This window comes from Rhineura floridana, chromosome 22 (genome assembly GCF_030035675.1).
Source record: "Rhineura floridana isolate rRhiFlo1 chromosome 22, rRhiFlo1.hap2, whole genome shotgun sequence".
Taxonomy (NCBI): domain Eukaryota; kingdom Metazoa; phylum Chordata; class Lepidosauria; order Squamata; family Rhineuridae; genus Rhineura; species Rhineura floridana.
The window spans coordinates 2,774,655-2,791,513 of record NC_084501.1 but is presented as its reverse complement, the minus strand read 5'-3'; the positions used below and the strand labels follow the sequence as shown (position 1 = coordinate 2,791,513).

The 16,859-nt window shown below is 47.6% G+C and overlaps 1 protein-coding gene across 6 annotated transcripts in view; it reads right to left on the bottom strand.

The window, feature by feature from the left end:
- ARHGEF2 (Rho/Rac guanine nucleotide exchange factor 2) overlaps window positions 1-16,859 on the bottom strand; it is a 152,766-nt gene that overhangs the window by 24,995 nt on the left and 110,912 nt on the right. For all 6 annotated transcript variants that reach the window (XM_061606837.1, XM_061606843.1, XM_061606841.1 and 3 more), the window contains 5 exons: window positions 5,544-5,611; window positions 3,162-3,225; window positions 2,523-2,646; window positions 1,917-2,026; window positions 685-831 (listed from right to left, as the gene is read on the bottom strand). In XM_061606837.1, coding sequence (XP_061462821.1) covers window positions 685-831; window positions 1,917-2,026; window positions 2,523-2,646; window positions 3,162-3,225; window positions 5,544-5,611 — 513 coding nt within the window. The remainder of the gene's footprint in view (window positions 1-684; window positions 832-1,916; window positions 2,027-2,522; window positions 2,647-3,161; window positions 3,226-5,543; window positions 5,612-16,859) is intronic.

Below are 16,859 nucleotides of genomic sequence, written 5' to 3'. Positions count from 1 at the left end.
AAAACGAGAAAAAGACATCCCCTCGTCTCAGGCTGATTCCTCCGTCTCTGGGTCGGACACAGCTCACATCTTCATGGTATCACAGGCCTTGATGGGAGCACTAATCCCCATTCAGGTTTACTGTTCTAGTCAACAAACCCTGCCCCAAAATCAAAATGGTAGAAACACCACTCAGGGCACTGAATCTCTCATTGGGGAGGGAGCAGAGTTTGGGACACCATCAAGGGGGGTCCAAAAAATTTCTGCATGCCTCACTGCTAATGGGTTTATCAAAACCAGGCAAAGCTTAAGTTTCACAAGCTGTGTATTGCAATTCTACCAGGGAGTCCCTCAAAGGAAGGAAGGAAGGAGTGGTATTGCAAGTCCCTCACAGCTGTGAGCTTAAGAGCTAAATGATATGTTAAGCATGTGCTTCAGATCTCATCCCGTCATAAATTTGTTAGTCCGTAAGGTACTTCAAGGCTCCCTTGGCTTTATTGCAGCAGACTCATCCTGCTCCCTCTCTGGAAGTTGCCACTCATGCAATGACAACATTTCACGTCTCTTTTTGACTGTCCGCTGCTGGGAAGAGATGGGCTGGCTGGCTTTTCCCCATAAGGTGAAGGTTGCGAGGCCCTACTCCATTCAGAAATTCCAGGCAGGTGGGGCGAAGGGAGGGAAGGTGGTGAAGCCACAGATTCTCACCATAGATGACATCTTGGCGCTTCATGACCTCCTTTTTGTGTTGTTGCAAGAAGTTATTGTCGACTGCCAGACTCCAGGAATCAGCTTCAAAATCCTTCTCGCCTGCCTCAAAGTCGCTCATCAACTGGTTATATATGACTTCAGCTCCTGGAGGAAGAAGAGAAAGGGAGTGTGTGTGTGTGCAAGCATGTGTGTGTGCAGAAACGTCATTGATGAAGGAGGAAGGACAAAAGCCAACCACCGAGCCATGGTTGCATGCAGAGCCAAGGCACATTTGGAACTATCCACCGACAACATACACACAGACAAGTACATTTGGGGTTGTGGTCTTTGAACCCAGGTCCTCTGTGGCTCAGATGCAAGCCACAAAGAGACCCTGGACAGGGTTTCCAGTTCCCCTGACTTCATCCAGAAACACTGTGCACTCTGATCGGTTAACAATAACTGGCACAAAGAGCCAGCTCAGCCACGGAGACAAATCAGACAAGTGCCTAGACTGGCAATTTTCTAGGGATACCTGTCTCAGTAATGCAAGTGTTTTGGAGTCTATCTTCCTGCACTTTGGCGGGAGGTGCATGGTGGCAGCCTAGCACCTCACTGGCTGAGTTATGCCCCCTGCATTTCAGGGTGAATGAACAAGACTCTTTTGATCTCTGCTGGCAACCTGAGGATTTGGAAGCAAGGGGAAATAAAGCAGCCACAGATATTTGTAAAATACTGACATAGGTTAGCGCTGGTGCCAGGAACCTGATGGTGATATTCAGTTTAGCTAATGTGAAAACAAAAGTAGGAAAATAATATTTGGACACACCATATTCCTATAACTACGGCCTCTGAAATCTTTCATTCTGTTCTCCCCAACCATTACCCAGGAAACCTTCCAGGTCATTACCTGATCATCCCCCCCTCCATTACAGCACTAATGCTTCCTCTCAGTATTCTTCAGCCTTGGGGCCTCAGATGTTGTTGCACTACAACTCCCATCATCCATGGCCACTGCCTGGGGACGATGGAAGTTGTAGTCTAACAACATCTGAGGACCCAAGGATGAAGAACACTCAACATCCTTACAAAATAGATCCCTCCCCATCAGGAAGGAAAATACCCAGTCCGTCCCCCCCAGCCATTATTTCAACCAGCCAGTTCTAATTCATTTTAAACACACCCAGCGTTTTGTGTGTGCTCACAGATTAGTGGCATAAAATGTCATTGATTCATACTTCCCACCTCACCTTCGTCAATGAGGGACTCTACCGAGAGTGTTCGATTGCGCATGTTCAGGGAATCGGTGGACTGGGAAAGGATCCTCCGGATGCCAAGGGGAGATTCATCATTGAAGGTCCTGGAAGGGAAGAGGAAAAACAAATTCAACCAACGTATTACCCAGGGTTCCACACCTTCTTTTGAGGTAGTTTAGGCTGAGACAGAGAGAGAGATTGCCCAAGACTCATATCCTACTGACACTAGTAAGTTTCATGGACTGGGCAAGGATATGGCCCCAGGTCTTCCCTGGTACATCTGACAAGCCACACACCGATACTCTCCATCGCAAAGGGGTTCACATTTCGAGACTGTTTCTCGAGGAAGGGTGGGGAGCCTGTGGGGGCCCCCCAGATGTTGCTGGGCTCCAACTCCCATCATGATGGCCGGGGCTGGCAGGCGTTGGGGATCCAACCACATCTTGAAGGCACCAGGTTGGCGAAGTCTGGACTAGCAGAAGCCAAGCGACGGGTGCCTGCCCTGTAGAGCGTGCAGCATAAATTTGGGCACACAAGGGAGAGGGAAGACAGCAAACCCTGTTCTAGAGATTCATCCTCCCCATCATTCTTTTAACTTACCCTGCAATGTTTGTAGTGGAGACACTTTTGGAAAGGGACAAAGTGGGACGACCCCGGCGGGCCCCCAGCAGGCGGAAGCTCTCAGAGGGGTAGATGGCAGAATTGGGGCGCTCCCTGGTGGCCGCTAGAGGTTTAAAATAATAACAGGGCATGATAAGAATTGTAAGGCAGACTTTTGTCCTATCAGAGCACAGCTGCAGCATGCAGCTCAGGCAGCAAATGCCCCTCCCCCGCAATGTTTCTGCAAGCAAAGAAAAGGTGCTGGGGCTCAGGCCAGCCTGGAGGCCACACCTCTTTCCCCTCCACATACAGAAAATATCTCAGAGAGGCGGTTAAGACAGAAAAGCATTCTTCACGTGCTCAGAAGCACCCACTATTTTCAGAGCTGCCAAAAAGTGGTTTCAGGGCTAAGCTTTTGTAAGGGCTGCCTCAGATTAAACCCAGCCCACCCCTGCCTCTACAGCTGGGAAAAGGAACTCAGAATGAGTCTCTCCCAAGGCCTCTGCTGCCCTCGCCTCAGCAGTGCCTCAGCCCGTTTCTTTAGCCCAGGAGAACGGCTTCCCATGGCTGACCCCCCACTCCACCGCCTCCCCCACATCTCCTCCAGGCCGCTGGTGGAGGATTGACAGCACCACTCACTTTTGTTTCGCAGAGACACTGTTTGCAGGGCTGAACTGTTCTTCAGCAGGGCTGCTTTTTGCTGCTGCAAGGGGGTGGGGGAAAGGTGAGGCGAGAGAGAGAGAAAGTAATGAACAGCCACTTGGGCTATTGCAGTAAAGCTCTGATAAAGGAGAAGGGGGTGGCTTTGAAGTATCTTCCATCTGCTTTTCAAGTGGTCCTCTCTGGACCAGGAATTCTAGCACCGTAGACTGCAACTGCCTCTAATTTGTGGTACCTGTATTTGTTAAATTACTGTCCCCACCTTTGTATTTTGTATTTAGTCTCTTAAAGCGCCATTACCATGAGTAGATTCTCAAATGCTCTTATTTATTCATCTGAAATATTTATCAGCCGCCTTTCCAGGCCATGCACACCTGAAGCAGTGGACGGCAATATAACCACAAAACACAACAGTAAGACAATGCAATATGCCACAATAAAGTTTTCCAAATTAAAACAATACTACCACATTAGAATATAAAACCAGTAGAAAACTATTTCAAAAGTCACAGCAGAAAAACAATAAAACAGCAGCATGTTCAATGCACACATTGGTTAACACCCAGCTGAAACAGGTGGGCTTTTAAATGTCTTTCTGAATACTACAATTGAAACGGCCAACTGTACATCTTTTGGGAGGGAGTTCCATTACACAGGGGCCACTACTGAGAAGGCTCTGTCCCTAGTGCCCAGCAGCCTGACTGATCTTAAAGGTGGGCCAATGATCACAGCCACCGACACCAATCTCAAAGCATGGGTAGAGTCACATGGGTACAGGTGGTCCTTCAGCTTAACCTAGGGATGGACTGAGCAACTAATTCCATCCCATTTCACTCTCAATGGTGCTAAGTCATAGAACTGCGCCACCCCATTTCGTACATTTTTTTTGAAAAAATGATATTTAAATTGCATATACTTTTTATATCAAATGCACACTTTTAAAAGGTAAAATATGAGCTTGTAATCATCTGTAAAATACACATTTTGTACACATCTTTTGCGTAAAAATAAACATTTTTATGTCCATTTTTTCACACCAAAACTTCACTGCAAAATTCAGAGAAGTGTGTAATCTAACGAGGCATTTGGATCCGGCAGCAACTGTGTGGGAATGTCGGATCAGGTTCATCTGCTGTGAAAAGCGGACCAAACAAATTTCTCCTCCATCCCTAACTTGGCCTCAAGCTATTTAGGGAAGCCTTTGCCAACCTGATGCCCTCCAGATTTTTGGACTACAATTCCCATCAGCCCCAGCCAGCACAACTGTATGATGCTGTGGCTGATGGCAGCAGAGCTGTACTGACTGGCGATGATGGAAGTTACAGTCCAAATCATCTAGAGGGCACCATGTTGGCGAAGGCTGATTCAGGGCATTAAAGGTCAAAACTAGCACTTAAAATTGGTCCTGGGATTGCACCAGTCATCACGACCAGTGATACAGGAAGTTCTCCCCTATCCCCTGCCCACCTCTCAGCCTCTCCCCTCCAGCCTCATCTTGTCCTTGCACGGTAGATGGAACCCTCCCTTCAAGCAGGGACTGGCTTTCCTAGGTTCTGCAGAGCAGGTAGTGTAAACCAGACTATAATGCTCACATTCTGCACCAAGGAAAACCAAATCCTGCAAACCTGGATACATTTTGCAAAAGCTGCCTTTGCTGGGTTATTATTTTGTGAATGCATGCTGCTTTCCTGGACAACGGGAAAAGGGCAGGGAACTTATTTATTTGTAAACTTATTTATATTCCATCCTCTCGCAAAACATGAGGACCTCAGCTATCATTTTGACATGGCGAGGAAGCCTCAGCCCTCAACTACAAGAGTTTCCTGTTCAATTTCTGTTGTGAAATTTCATTGCCCATGTGACGGCAAGTCTTTCCCTGCAACTATAAGGGCTAGAGACTTGAGGAAGTTTTTTAAACAGATAGCTAAATCCTCATGACCTGTCGCGTAGAAGGAAGGGTTTAGTAATACTTATCTCTCTCATTCTCTCCATGACCTCTTCTCAGAGTGCAGGACACGGAATAATGGGCTCAAGTGACAGGAAGCCAGATTTCGGCTGAACATGAGGAAAAACTTCCTAACTGTTAGAGCTGTATGACAGTGTGACCAATTCCCTAGAGAGGTAGTGGGCTCTCCAACACTTGAGGCGTGCAAGAGGAAGCTGGACAGGCATCTGTCAGGAATGCTTTGATTTGGATTCCTGCATTGAGCAGGGGGTTGGACTCGATGGCCTTAAAGGCCCCTTCCAACTCTACGATTCTATGATTCTCACCCTCCTCTCACTCACTGCCACCAGAATTCCCATCTCTCTCTCTCTCTCTCTCTCTCTCACACACACACACACACATATACACAAACTCACCTTCTGCTTGACTTTGGTGCAGTTGGGCAGGGTATCTTTACAGCGGTTGTGAATGGTAACATTGCAAGCTGGAAGGGGAAAACAGAGGAGGCATGAGAAAGGAAACAAGTAAACTGGGTGCTCAAATTCATCAACTAAATCAGAAAGCCAAGCATCATGTTTTTGAATGGGTCCTTTCAGCTGGAGGCCAAACAGGTGGGGCTTCAAGGGAGCCAAGCTCTACCCTGGGACCCATCTTTCAGTGGCTTGCTTCACCCATCACTCTAAGGGCTTATCCAAACGGAGAGGGATAATCCACGGTTTCCATATTCGGTTTGTCATCTGATAGTCTTCACTTTGCCTTTTAGTTCGCTCTTTCCTAATTAAAAAAAAAACGCTTTTTTGCACCCGCACCCACAGTGGTAAGACCCCTACATTCTTTTTGCTTTTTCCACGCTCCGCCTCTAAAACCTCCCCCTATCAACCAATTGGTCAGCAAAAAAATTATGTATGCTCCTCTCCCCCTTTGCAACGAAGCACAATATGGCTGTAAAGGAGTTCTCGCCTCTGAAGGAAAGGCTGCTGGTCGGTTTCACGCCTGCCTTGTTTGTATTTCTCCCTTTCCTTCCCACCCAGAATGAAATGGACAAAGCTTTCCAGCAGGCTTGAAACCGACCAGAAGCCCTTTTCTTGTTTGCATTTGTGACATTACACTTAAAGGAATGTATGCTTTTCTGATTTGAAGCAAACCCCCCAGCAAGTACAATGAAATTGACAAAGCTTTCTGGAGGCAGGCTGAAACCGACCATCCCCCCTTTCTCGCTTGCTGTGCATTGCAGATCTCACCCAGAGCGGCCGCCCAGTTTGCAGGCTGGCAAAAAATAAAATGCATCTGCGCAGTAGTTGCAGACCCCCCCCACAACACCCCACCATTGCGATGATTGGTTCAATTTTCCCAGGCTTATTCTCACACATGCGCAAAAGTGCAGATACGTGATTGTCTGGAATGAGGAGAAGGGGCAAGGGGAAACACCCAAGAACCGCCCATCAGCTGTAAAGTCCACAGTATTGCATCCTAACTCCTGAAGGCACAGCGGATGATTCCCGATTTTAAACAGCAAATCGCATTTTTGCCGGTATTGCAAGGAGCGGATTTAACCCGCAAAAATGCGTAACAGTGTGAGACGTCATTTGGACAACCGAAAAATAATGAACACACATAGCGGGCGTGTCACACGTTTTGCAGTCGTCTGGATGAGCCCTAACAGTAGCTCAAAATAAAGTATGGTTTGAATGTGAACATACAGCTTGCTGGTGCGGGCTACTGGAATCGCAGGCGCTCTGCTTCTCCCCTGCTCTTGCTGCTGCTGGGAAGCAAGTCATGGTCTGGCTTAGCATTACACCTGAGCCGGAGCTCATGGTTTGTTTCTTGCCAAATAAGCCACAATCAGTAACCAAGGTTTGTTCTTAGCAGAAAAAACCAGTGAGCCCAGGTTCAGACGTAGCACTAGGCCAAACCTGCAGCAGGAAAAGAGAAAAGTGCCTGGGATTTCAGCTGTGTGCACAAGTATGCTGGACATTCACATTAAACCATTCACTGTTCATATTAACTATGGTTTAGTGATGTGCAAACACAGAGCTTGGAAAAGTTACTTTTCTGAACTAAAACTCCCATCAGCCCAATCCAGTGGCCATGCTGGCTGGGGCTGATGGGAGTTGTAGTTAAAAAAAAGTAACTTTTCCAAGCTCTGTCAAACAAGTCCATTGGCACAGCTGAAGCCAAAAACTTGGTTTGTAGGAGAAGGTGCCTCTGAGTATATGCAGAGTGCATTGCATGAGGTGTATAGGAGTGGTCAGGATGGTTTATTATTTCTGAGTTGAGATCTGCTTGAGAGGCCATTCCTGCTTGCAAAGCACATGCCCTCTTGTCACTCTTTTCTTGGGCTGGTGCAGACGTAACGTTCCTAGTCCTCCAGTTAATGCTCACTAGAATTGCCCTGAGACCCGGATCTGCAAAACCAAGTCCTGGTTAAGAGAAGAGCCCCCAGGTTGGAATAGCTTGCTTTGGGAGAGGAGAGAGGAGGGAATTCATGTGTCAGAGGGGAAGGGTGTGTGCAAACCCACAACATGCTTCCAATATCATAACTAGGGCGGAGGTAGCCAACATGGTGTTCCTCGGGTGTTGCTGGGCACCAGCTTCCATCGCTCCTGACCGCTGGCCACGCTGGCTGACACCGACGGGAGTCAAAGCCCAACAACATCTTGGGGGGGCATGTTGGCTGCCCCTTGGTTAGGAGATCAGGGGAATGGCTACCAGCGGCTTGGTTGTTGCCTCTCATTCTCTTCCCTCTCCCTACCACAAATTTATGTTGCATGCTCTGTGGGGCAGGCACCTGTCTCTTGCTTTATATCAGTCCAGTCTTCAGCAACCTGGTGCCCTCCAGATGTTGCTGGACTCTGGTTCCCATTAACCCCAGCCAGTAGGTAGTGGCAAATTCAGAAGTGCAGGGTCCCTGCATAATAGTCACAGCCATGCCCATTCTAAGATTATACAACCATCTAAGAATAACCTGGCTAGGCTTGAATACTGCTTTCTACCATTTGACTGTCCTTTCTCACTGTCAGAGATATTGCTTGAATTTCTGAACTCAGTATCTACACTTTTATCTCCTGCTGCCACCAAACTGCTGGATGCTGCATTTGGGATGCTATCATCAGGATTCACTGTCTCTTCTGCAGTTACAGAATTCTCACTCTCTGCAATTTGGCTTTTCGAAATAGAAACTAATAGAAAGTCTTTTCACTCTGATCAGCTCCAACCAGCAGAAAACAACAAGGAAGCAAGTTAGAAGACTCTTCTCAGTGGCTAACACACTCCCCTTCCACGCTGATTGGCTCATGGGATGCTGAAGACATAGGAACCCTGCTGTGACCTGGCTCTCAAAAAAGTAAGGGGTCTAAGACCTCCCGAGACCCTGGATGACTACACCCTTGCCAGCCAGCACTTAGTCTAAAATTGCCATGCTGGATGGGGCTAATGACATTTGGAGGGCACCAGGTTGGTGAAGGCTGTATTAGTCCAGAAAGCAGGTGGTTTCCCAAAATTCATTCCAGGGAATCTCTGGAGTTCCTCAGCAGCTTATCAAGGGTCAGACATGGTGGGCAAGCTGCCTTGAAACACAAGACAAGCTCACCCAGAGCTTGGAAGCAACTAGTTACAAAAAATGAATTACTTGTAATTTAGTACTTTTCTGAGGAACAAGTGGGCAATTTCTTTACATCTGACTGTAATAGAACAAGGAATAATTTTATTACTTTTGAGGAGTAATTGTAATGTTTCCAACATTACTTTTGGGTTATTGGGGGAGGGAGCAGGGGAAGTCTTCTGCTCCTCTGGTTTGTGGATGAAAATCACGTGCCTCAAACTGGGCTTCTGCGCAGCATCGCTCTTCCCTTGTGCTCTGTGACTGTTTAGGAGGCAACGAGGGAGGAGGTGGAGAGCGAGACGGGGGTGGAGAGGAGAAAACGGGTGCACAAAGTGTCCGCTGCCACCCTCCCTGGCTACTTTGCTGCATTTGCAGTGTTTTTACTTTTTTGCACCCCAGGGGAAAATGTTTACTCGTGAGGGTGTCCCTTAGTTGGTGGCAGGGCAGGGTCCGACAGGTGGCTGAGAGAGATGGCGCTGGCTGGCTGAGTGTGAGTGGGGTGGGTGGGTTGCACTTGGTTTGACGCACAAACATCTGAGCGGTGGCCTCTGCCTCCCACCCGGCCTCCCTTACCTGCAGAGAGACCATCACTGCTATCTTATTATTTTATTTATTTATTTATTATTTTATTTATACCCCTTCCTTCCTTCCAGCAGGAGCCCAGGGCGGCAAACAGAAACACTAAAAACACTTTAAATGTAAAGGTACTGCCTTCAAGTCGATTCCGACTTATGGCAACCCTGTGAAGAAGGTGTTCATGAGGCTGAGGCAGTGGCTGGCCCAAGGTCACCCAGCGGGCTTCATGGCTGTGTGGGGATTCGAACCCTGGTCTCCCAGGTTGTAGTCCAACACCTTAACCACTGCACCACACTGGCTCTCCCAGTTTTAAAACACTTTAAAACATCATTTTATCTTACGGATAATTTTATAGATCATTTTATCTTATGGATAAAAAGAACTATTCTACTACCTCTGTGGGTGTGTTTATTTTTAATGTTGTTTTAGGTGACTTAGGTGTGCAGCAGCCAAGGCCAGCACCTTGCAGGCACTCTAGTCTTTTTTAAAAATAACTTAACTGTAATTGGAGTGTAATTGCAGGAAACCCTACCTAGAACACACCCCAGAATCCTTTGCAACATATGCAGGTTCCTCAGCCAAAAAAAAAAAAAAACCAATGGGGAAAGGGTTCCCTCAGGCCTGGTGTCAGTAGGGTGCAAACTCTGGATGCTTCTGGGGCTCCAGCACAGCCTTCCTTCAGCTCTTTTCTGAAAGACGGTCAGCTTGCCGCCTCCGTCCTTATTTCTGACAATATCCCAGAAGTTACGTTGGCTTAGGGAAGCGGTGGAGGTGGGAACAGCCACCACAAGTACAACAAAGCAGCTCCCATGTTTTTGTGGGGCAAGGCCTGCCTTTCACCACAATGCCTCAGAGCAACCAACACCTGAGGTATTGTTAGAAACAAAAATGCAGCCTTGAGCCCTCCCAACCAAGACTCCCACTGATCCTCAGGGGGCATCCTGATGGGAGGGGCCCCATGGGACAGCACTTTGCCGAGGGCTCCCCTTTCTTTGAGAAAGTCCAGTCCTGCCTTCTGCTCCTTGATCTAGACCAGCCTATCCCAACCTTTGGGTCCCCAGATGTTGTTGGACTACAACTCCCATCAGCCCCAGCCAGCATGGCCAATGGTCAGGGATGATGGGAATTGTAGTCCAGCAACATCTGGGGACCCAAAGGTTGGGACAGGCTGGTCTAGACGATGCCCCGTCCCTCTGGCGTCTCTCCACGGAATCCAGAAGGCACCACTGGAGCCTGCCATTTCCCTCCCCCTCCAGTGAAGAATGAAGGTTGCCATCCTGGCCATTTGGTTGGCACACAGCTGGCAACTTGCCTATCGCTGGGCATGGCCTGCATGCCAAGCTTTCGGCGGCAAGGAATTCTCAGAGAGAATACCACTATTCTTCCCCGTGCTGCAGCCTCCTCTTTCCGCGATCCACTTGGAGGGATGGCGCAAGGGGAAGAGAGGGATCACGCGATCAAGCTCACATATCAAAGAGTTGCCGTCTCTTCTTCAAGGTTTGCAAAAACAGACGTGACGTACAAGGCCCCCAGCCCGGTCCCACAAATGACATAGTTGCTGAGTCACCATGTCTCCTCCTCCCACACTGACACCCTCCCCCTGTAGTCCAGATTATCGCTTCCCACAAGCAGAGAGCAACGCCACCACGGAAAAAGCACCCACAGAGCAAAACGTCCTATGTGATTGCAGCAAACTATGACTGTTCACATGGATAAAGACGGTCTCAGTGCAAGGAACATTCCATATCTTCAAGTGGGACCCTTTTGGTGTTCTAAATTAGGAAGAGATGCAGGAAAATGTGGGGGCTCAACCTGGACCGGGGGGGGGCTTTATGCATATTTTGCAGGATAGCCCCAGATCCTAAGAACTCCCTTGTCATACACCTCACCCGCTTTCTTGCTAACAAATGGTGCAAAGGGGTTCCTTCCCCTCTCCCTCCATAGCATGAATGCTGGGAAAGGGCCCTTTAGCTCCTTCCTTTCCACCATGAAGCTCTTCCCTCAGACACTCGCTCCTGTGACTCAGAAGCTGACGTGCACAACTATGGTCTCTCCTGAAGCCCCAAGTGCCGTTTACACTGAGGAGAAGAAGGTGAAGGAGCCCTTGGGCCAAGGGGTCACCTCACCCAAGTCAGTGGGCAGAGGCAGCATCTCTGCATAGCAGTGACTCCTAGCTGTAGTCTGGTTCAAAAGGAAGCAGCCGTCACTCGGTGGGAGAGCACATGCATGGCTCACAGAAAGCCCCAGGTTCAGTTCCCGGCATTTCCAGTTAAAGGATTGTATCCAACATTCGTCCTGCTCAGAGCAGACCCACTGAAATTAATGGACATTAGTGACAGATCCATTTGCGCAATAAGTCTACTAAGAGTAGAACGTCACTGGCTGCTACCTAGTGCCATCAGGTGGCAGGTGATGGGAAAGGTTTCTATTGGGGAGATGCTCAGCCAGGCAGCGCGGACACTACTGGGCTGGGCAGACAAGCCATCTAAGCTGGTAAAAGGCAGCTTTCGAAGGCTCTGCTTTTTGTGTTTTTAAAAAACAAAAATAGTTACTGAAAAAATGGAACTGGGCTGCCTTCAAGTCGAAGTCTGACTTCTGGCGACCCTATGAACAGGGATTTCATGGTAAGCGGTATTCAGAGGGGGTTCCCCATTGCCTCCCTCTGAGGCTAGTCCTCCCCAGCTGGCCGGGGCCTGCTCAGCTGGCCACAGCTGCCTCTTCCTTGTCCGCAACTGCCAGCTGGGGGGCAACTGGGCTCCTTGGGAATATGCCGCTTGCCCAAGGCTGCGCAGGGGGCAGGGCACGTAACCCCTGAGCCACTCTGTGGGGGTGATCTTTAGCTGGCCCTTGATGCCCAGGAGACACGAGCGGGGATTTGAACTCACAGACTCAGGACTCCCAGCCAGGCTCTCCTCCCCACTGGGCTATACCAACCCTGAGAGTTACTGAAAACCATGGTCTAAAACAGTCTTCACCAACCTGGGATGGGAGTTGTAGTTCAAAACACTTGGAAGACACTAGGTTGGAGAAGACTGCTCTAAAGGTTACCTGCCCAAGGCCTTGCCAACAGGGTCACAAATTAAAATAAATATGGTTCCTTTTTACTGAAGAATCATGGCTTGGGGACAAGCCTTGGGGACAAGAAGTGGATCCCGAAGGAGGAGGTCACATTGCTAAAGGATTGCATTTGCGGTGCCGCCAGGGGGTTTTAAGGACACAGAATGGCAACAGTTCTTAGGAGAGCTGACAGTGGCCCCATCACCCCGATGACCATATGTCGTGCTCACACTTCTTTTGCCCCTCGGTTGTCTGTGGTCAAACAGGTTCCGCAGGCTTTGGAGACACTACAAAAACCTTCAGCAACTGTTTGCCTGAGGCAATAGTGCCATTAGTGTGCCCATTTTGGGCACCAGGCTGCCTCGTACCATGTGGCCAGGCAACACCAGTGCTGCTAAGTAAAGATTTTTCTTCTTTTTTCCCAACTATTTTTCAAATTCATGTTAAACATTTCTAGGCTGCTTCTTCAGCTCCTCCTCTTTGGGCTCTGTGCCTTGTTTTAAACAGGGATGGGAAGCCTTTGGGATTCCCCAGGGAACACTGGAGATCATTACCTGAGCCAGTCAGGGAGAGCCATCTAAAAGTCCACAAGCCCTGTTCCACCCTGGCTGACCTGGCATCGGTTCTTTGCCACATGCCAACTGGCCACTTTGGAACAACACAGCGTATGGCACATGAAAACATAAGAAACAGCCTGCTGGATCCGGCCAACAGCCCATCTAATTCAGCATCCTGTTCTCACAGTGGCCAACCAGTATTTGGAAGCCTACTGCCCCCACATATGGAGGCAGAGCATAGCCATCAAGATCAGCAGCCGCTGATAGCCTTTTCCCCCATGAATTTGTCCAATCTTTTTTCAAAACCATCCAAGTTGGTGCCATCACTGCCTCTTGGGGGAGCCAATTCCATAGTTTAACTATGTGCTATGTGAAGAAGTACATTTTTTTTGTCTGGCCTGAATCTTCCAACATTCAGCTTCATTGGATGTCCAGAGTTCTAGTGTTAAGAGAGAGAGAGAAAAACTTCTCTATTCACGTTCTCCATGTCATACATAATTTTATACACTATCACGGCACCTCTTGCGCGCCTTTTCCCTAAACGAAAAAGCCCCAAATGCTGCATCCTTTCCTCATAGTGGTGGAGAACAGAGAGCTCTCTGCGTTTCTGGCCTCAGAATTCTGTTAGCAACCCTTAATCCCAGGGCTCCTCAGGGAAACTGCCAAACTGGTTTACATTTGTAGTTAGAGGGCAGGAAAGCAATTTAGATCAAGGAAGGAAATTTGGAGCTCATACTCTGAGCTACTCCTCCTGGGCCAGGAAATTAAGGCCCACCAGAAGGGTTAGAAATCCAAAATCAATCCCATTTTGCTCCCACTCCCCCTTTCTTTTCATACATTTTTCCTTTGTGGCACACAGCATTCGATCAGTCTGATCATGCAGTGTTCCATCACCCCTTCAGTTGCTCCATCTGGGTATGTAAGGTGAACCACAGCAAGTTCACCAGCTCAGTGACTCATGGAATATCCAAGAAGGCATGAGTGGGAGGAGGCAGTGCGCACAGGAAGTGAATTTCAGTGGCAGGGACAGTCATCTCTCACTTACGTTTGTTCCTAGATGGAGAGGTGGGAGGCTGGGAGAAACACAGCCTTTTTATTTTATTTATCCAGTTTTGTACACCGCCCAGAGAGCTACTAGCTATGGGCGGTCTAGAAATGAAACGAAATAAATAAATAAATAAATTTTATGGGTTTTTTTAAAGCAGCTGCTGACGCTGACACCCCCTGTGTTCATACCTGGAGGACAAGGTGGGCTTGGGATGGAGGCCTTGGAAATGAAAAGCGGCTCAGCCCTCCTGAAGGCTGCTCCCTCTCCTTCTTAATCCCAACACCTGGGAAGAGAATGTGCTCTGAAAGCACAGGAGGCTACCCCCTTGCTGAAGCTGAGAAGGGCTGGGTCTGGGCAGCGCCTGGACTGGTGACTGCCTGAGAAGCACATGTATATTGCCTTCAGTTCCAGGATGGAATATACATAATACATTTATACAAAACATAAATACATAATAAATACTCTGTGACGAGGGAAGGGAATTCTGAACATATTCTTTTTAGGAATGGCACCCAATTAAAAGAAATCCTAGTCAATTTATTATAGGCATTTTAGTCCATTAAAGTTGCTGGGGTCTCCAACCTTTTTGGGTCTAGGGGCACATCTGGAAATTGAAGAAACTGTCGCAAGCACCAAAAAATACCCATTTCACAGAAGAAAAATTGGCAATGCTCAGAAATGTTCCATCTCAAACAACAGGCAAAATGCCTACACAAACCCCCAAACAAGTAAGACCCAGACAAAGAGCAACCCCTCCAAAAAACAGGCAACCCCACCTGTTTTAGCAACTAAAAAAAGGCACAAACTCTCCCCTCGATTAAAAATAAATAAATTAATTAAATGTTAAAACATTGTTTGGGGCAGGAGGCTTCGGCAGGCCCCAAGGGGTGTCTGGTGCTCACGGGAGCCACGTTAGAGACCCCAGTTCTAAAGAAAAATAGTCCACAGTGCCTACTTTCTTTGCTTTGCTTTAACATGATGCAAATTAGGTTTCTTAGAAAGGGCATTCTCATTTATCTCTGAAATGGCACTTTTTCATATAAGTATTTGTTGTTTTTTTAAAAAAAAAACTCTTTAAACTCTACCTGAGGCACCTTTTCAGTCAACTTAGTTGTTTTTAACTGATTAAGCACTTCAGCCCCAGACTTCATATTTCTCCCCTCTCTTGGTTTCCTGACCGGGACTTCTTAATTGTTTTCATCTCCTGCCATTTTCTTCCTTCCTCGCCCCCTCCCTCATGTCTTGTGCCTCCAAGGTTAGGAAACTGGAGCAGCCCTGCTAGGAGATCTGGGCAGCAATTCAAAGTGCAAATATGGTCTTGCCTTTGATGCAGGATTAGAGGGATTTCCAAACAACAGTAGTCAAAGACTCAGACACACAGATCCTTGTAACTACAAAAGGGGGGGGGAGAGAGTTCTCGCACCTTGTCTGTGAGTCACAGCTCTTCTCAAAGCTTTCTGAGAAAGCCCTGAGGTTGCCAGCCCTTGTTCCCAGCTTTGCTCCTGAGCTTTTAATGACAATGCGATAATTTATTTATTTTATTTATTTATTAGATTTATTAGTCGCCCATCTGGCTGGTTGTCCAGCCACTCCGGGCGACATACAGAATAAAAACATACAAATACATTAAAATCTCAACAGTATAATAAACCTAACCCACCCCAAAAGCATGTCTGAAGAGCCAGGTCTTCAAGGCTTCAAGGAGAAATTCAGCAGGCAAATATATCCTCTGCATGACAGGCAGAGAGAGACTCAACAGGTTGGGATGAGGGCACTGAGAAAAGCTCCCTTGAAGGATTTCTGCCTGCTGCTGAAAAACAAATCCCTACCAGTACAACGAAGCCACCCTAACATTTCTAAAGATCCGTCCCCCTCATGAAAAATAAACACATATCCAGAGCACAAAAGTGTGGAATGCCACACTTCAGACACAACAGCCTGGGACCACGAACAAGGAAGTGAAGTCATGGGCTTCCTGCAAAGGAAGAAAATATTGTTGTTCGAGATTGGCAAGACCAATGCTCGATTGTCACGCTCAGCTCCAGGCGGCGAAAGGGAAGTGAGCAGCTCCTTCCCACTCCACAGGACCAAGAGTCTCCAGACTAATCTACCGTCCCCCAACTGCTGAATTTTGGGAGAGAGATGCCGAACACAGCAATGGCAAGGAGGCACCATAGACCGCAAAAAGGAGCAAGCTTGGCTGCAATCTGGTCTTGGCCACAAACTCACTCCATCGGCCTTCCCAACATGGTGCCTCCAGATGTTTTGCACTCCCATCAGGCAGCAGCAGCACAGAGGGGATCAGGGCCAGCACCAAGATTTTTCAAAGTGGATGTTTCCTAACCAGACAAGATAGCGGCACTGCTCACACACTATCGCTGCGCATGCACCTTGCACACAAACACAGGAGGGTGACTCACACAAATTTATTTATTTATTACTTTTTAGCTTCATATCCTGCCCTTCCTCCCAGTAGGACCCCGGGGCAGCAAACAAAAACACTAAAAACACTCTAAAGCATCATAAAAACAGACTTGAAAATATATTAAAACAAAACATCCTTAAAAACATATTAAAACAAAACATCTTTAAAAACATATTTAAAAAAAAAAAAAAAGCTTTAAAAACATATTTTTTTAAAAAGCTTTAAAAATGTAATAAAAAACAGTTCCAACTGTTGTGAGGATAAAACAAAGAGGGAAGAACCATGTATGCTGCCTTGGCTCCCTAGAAGAAAGGAGGAATTTAAATGTAATAAACAAATAAAAATATAAGTCCCTTGGTCACAGCATTATTATTATTTCCTGCTTGAGACTTGGCAGCCTCGTGCCCCACACATTATCTGTTCAACTTCAGCCCCCACATTTGCAAGAGAGAGATCACAAGCACAGGC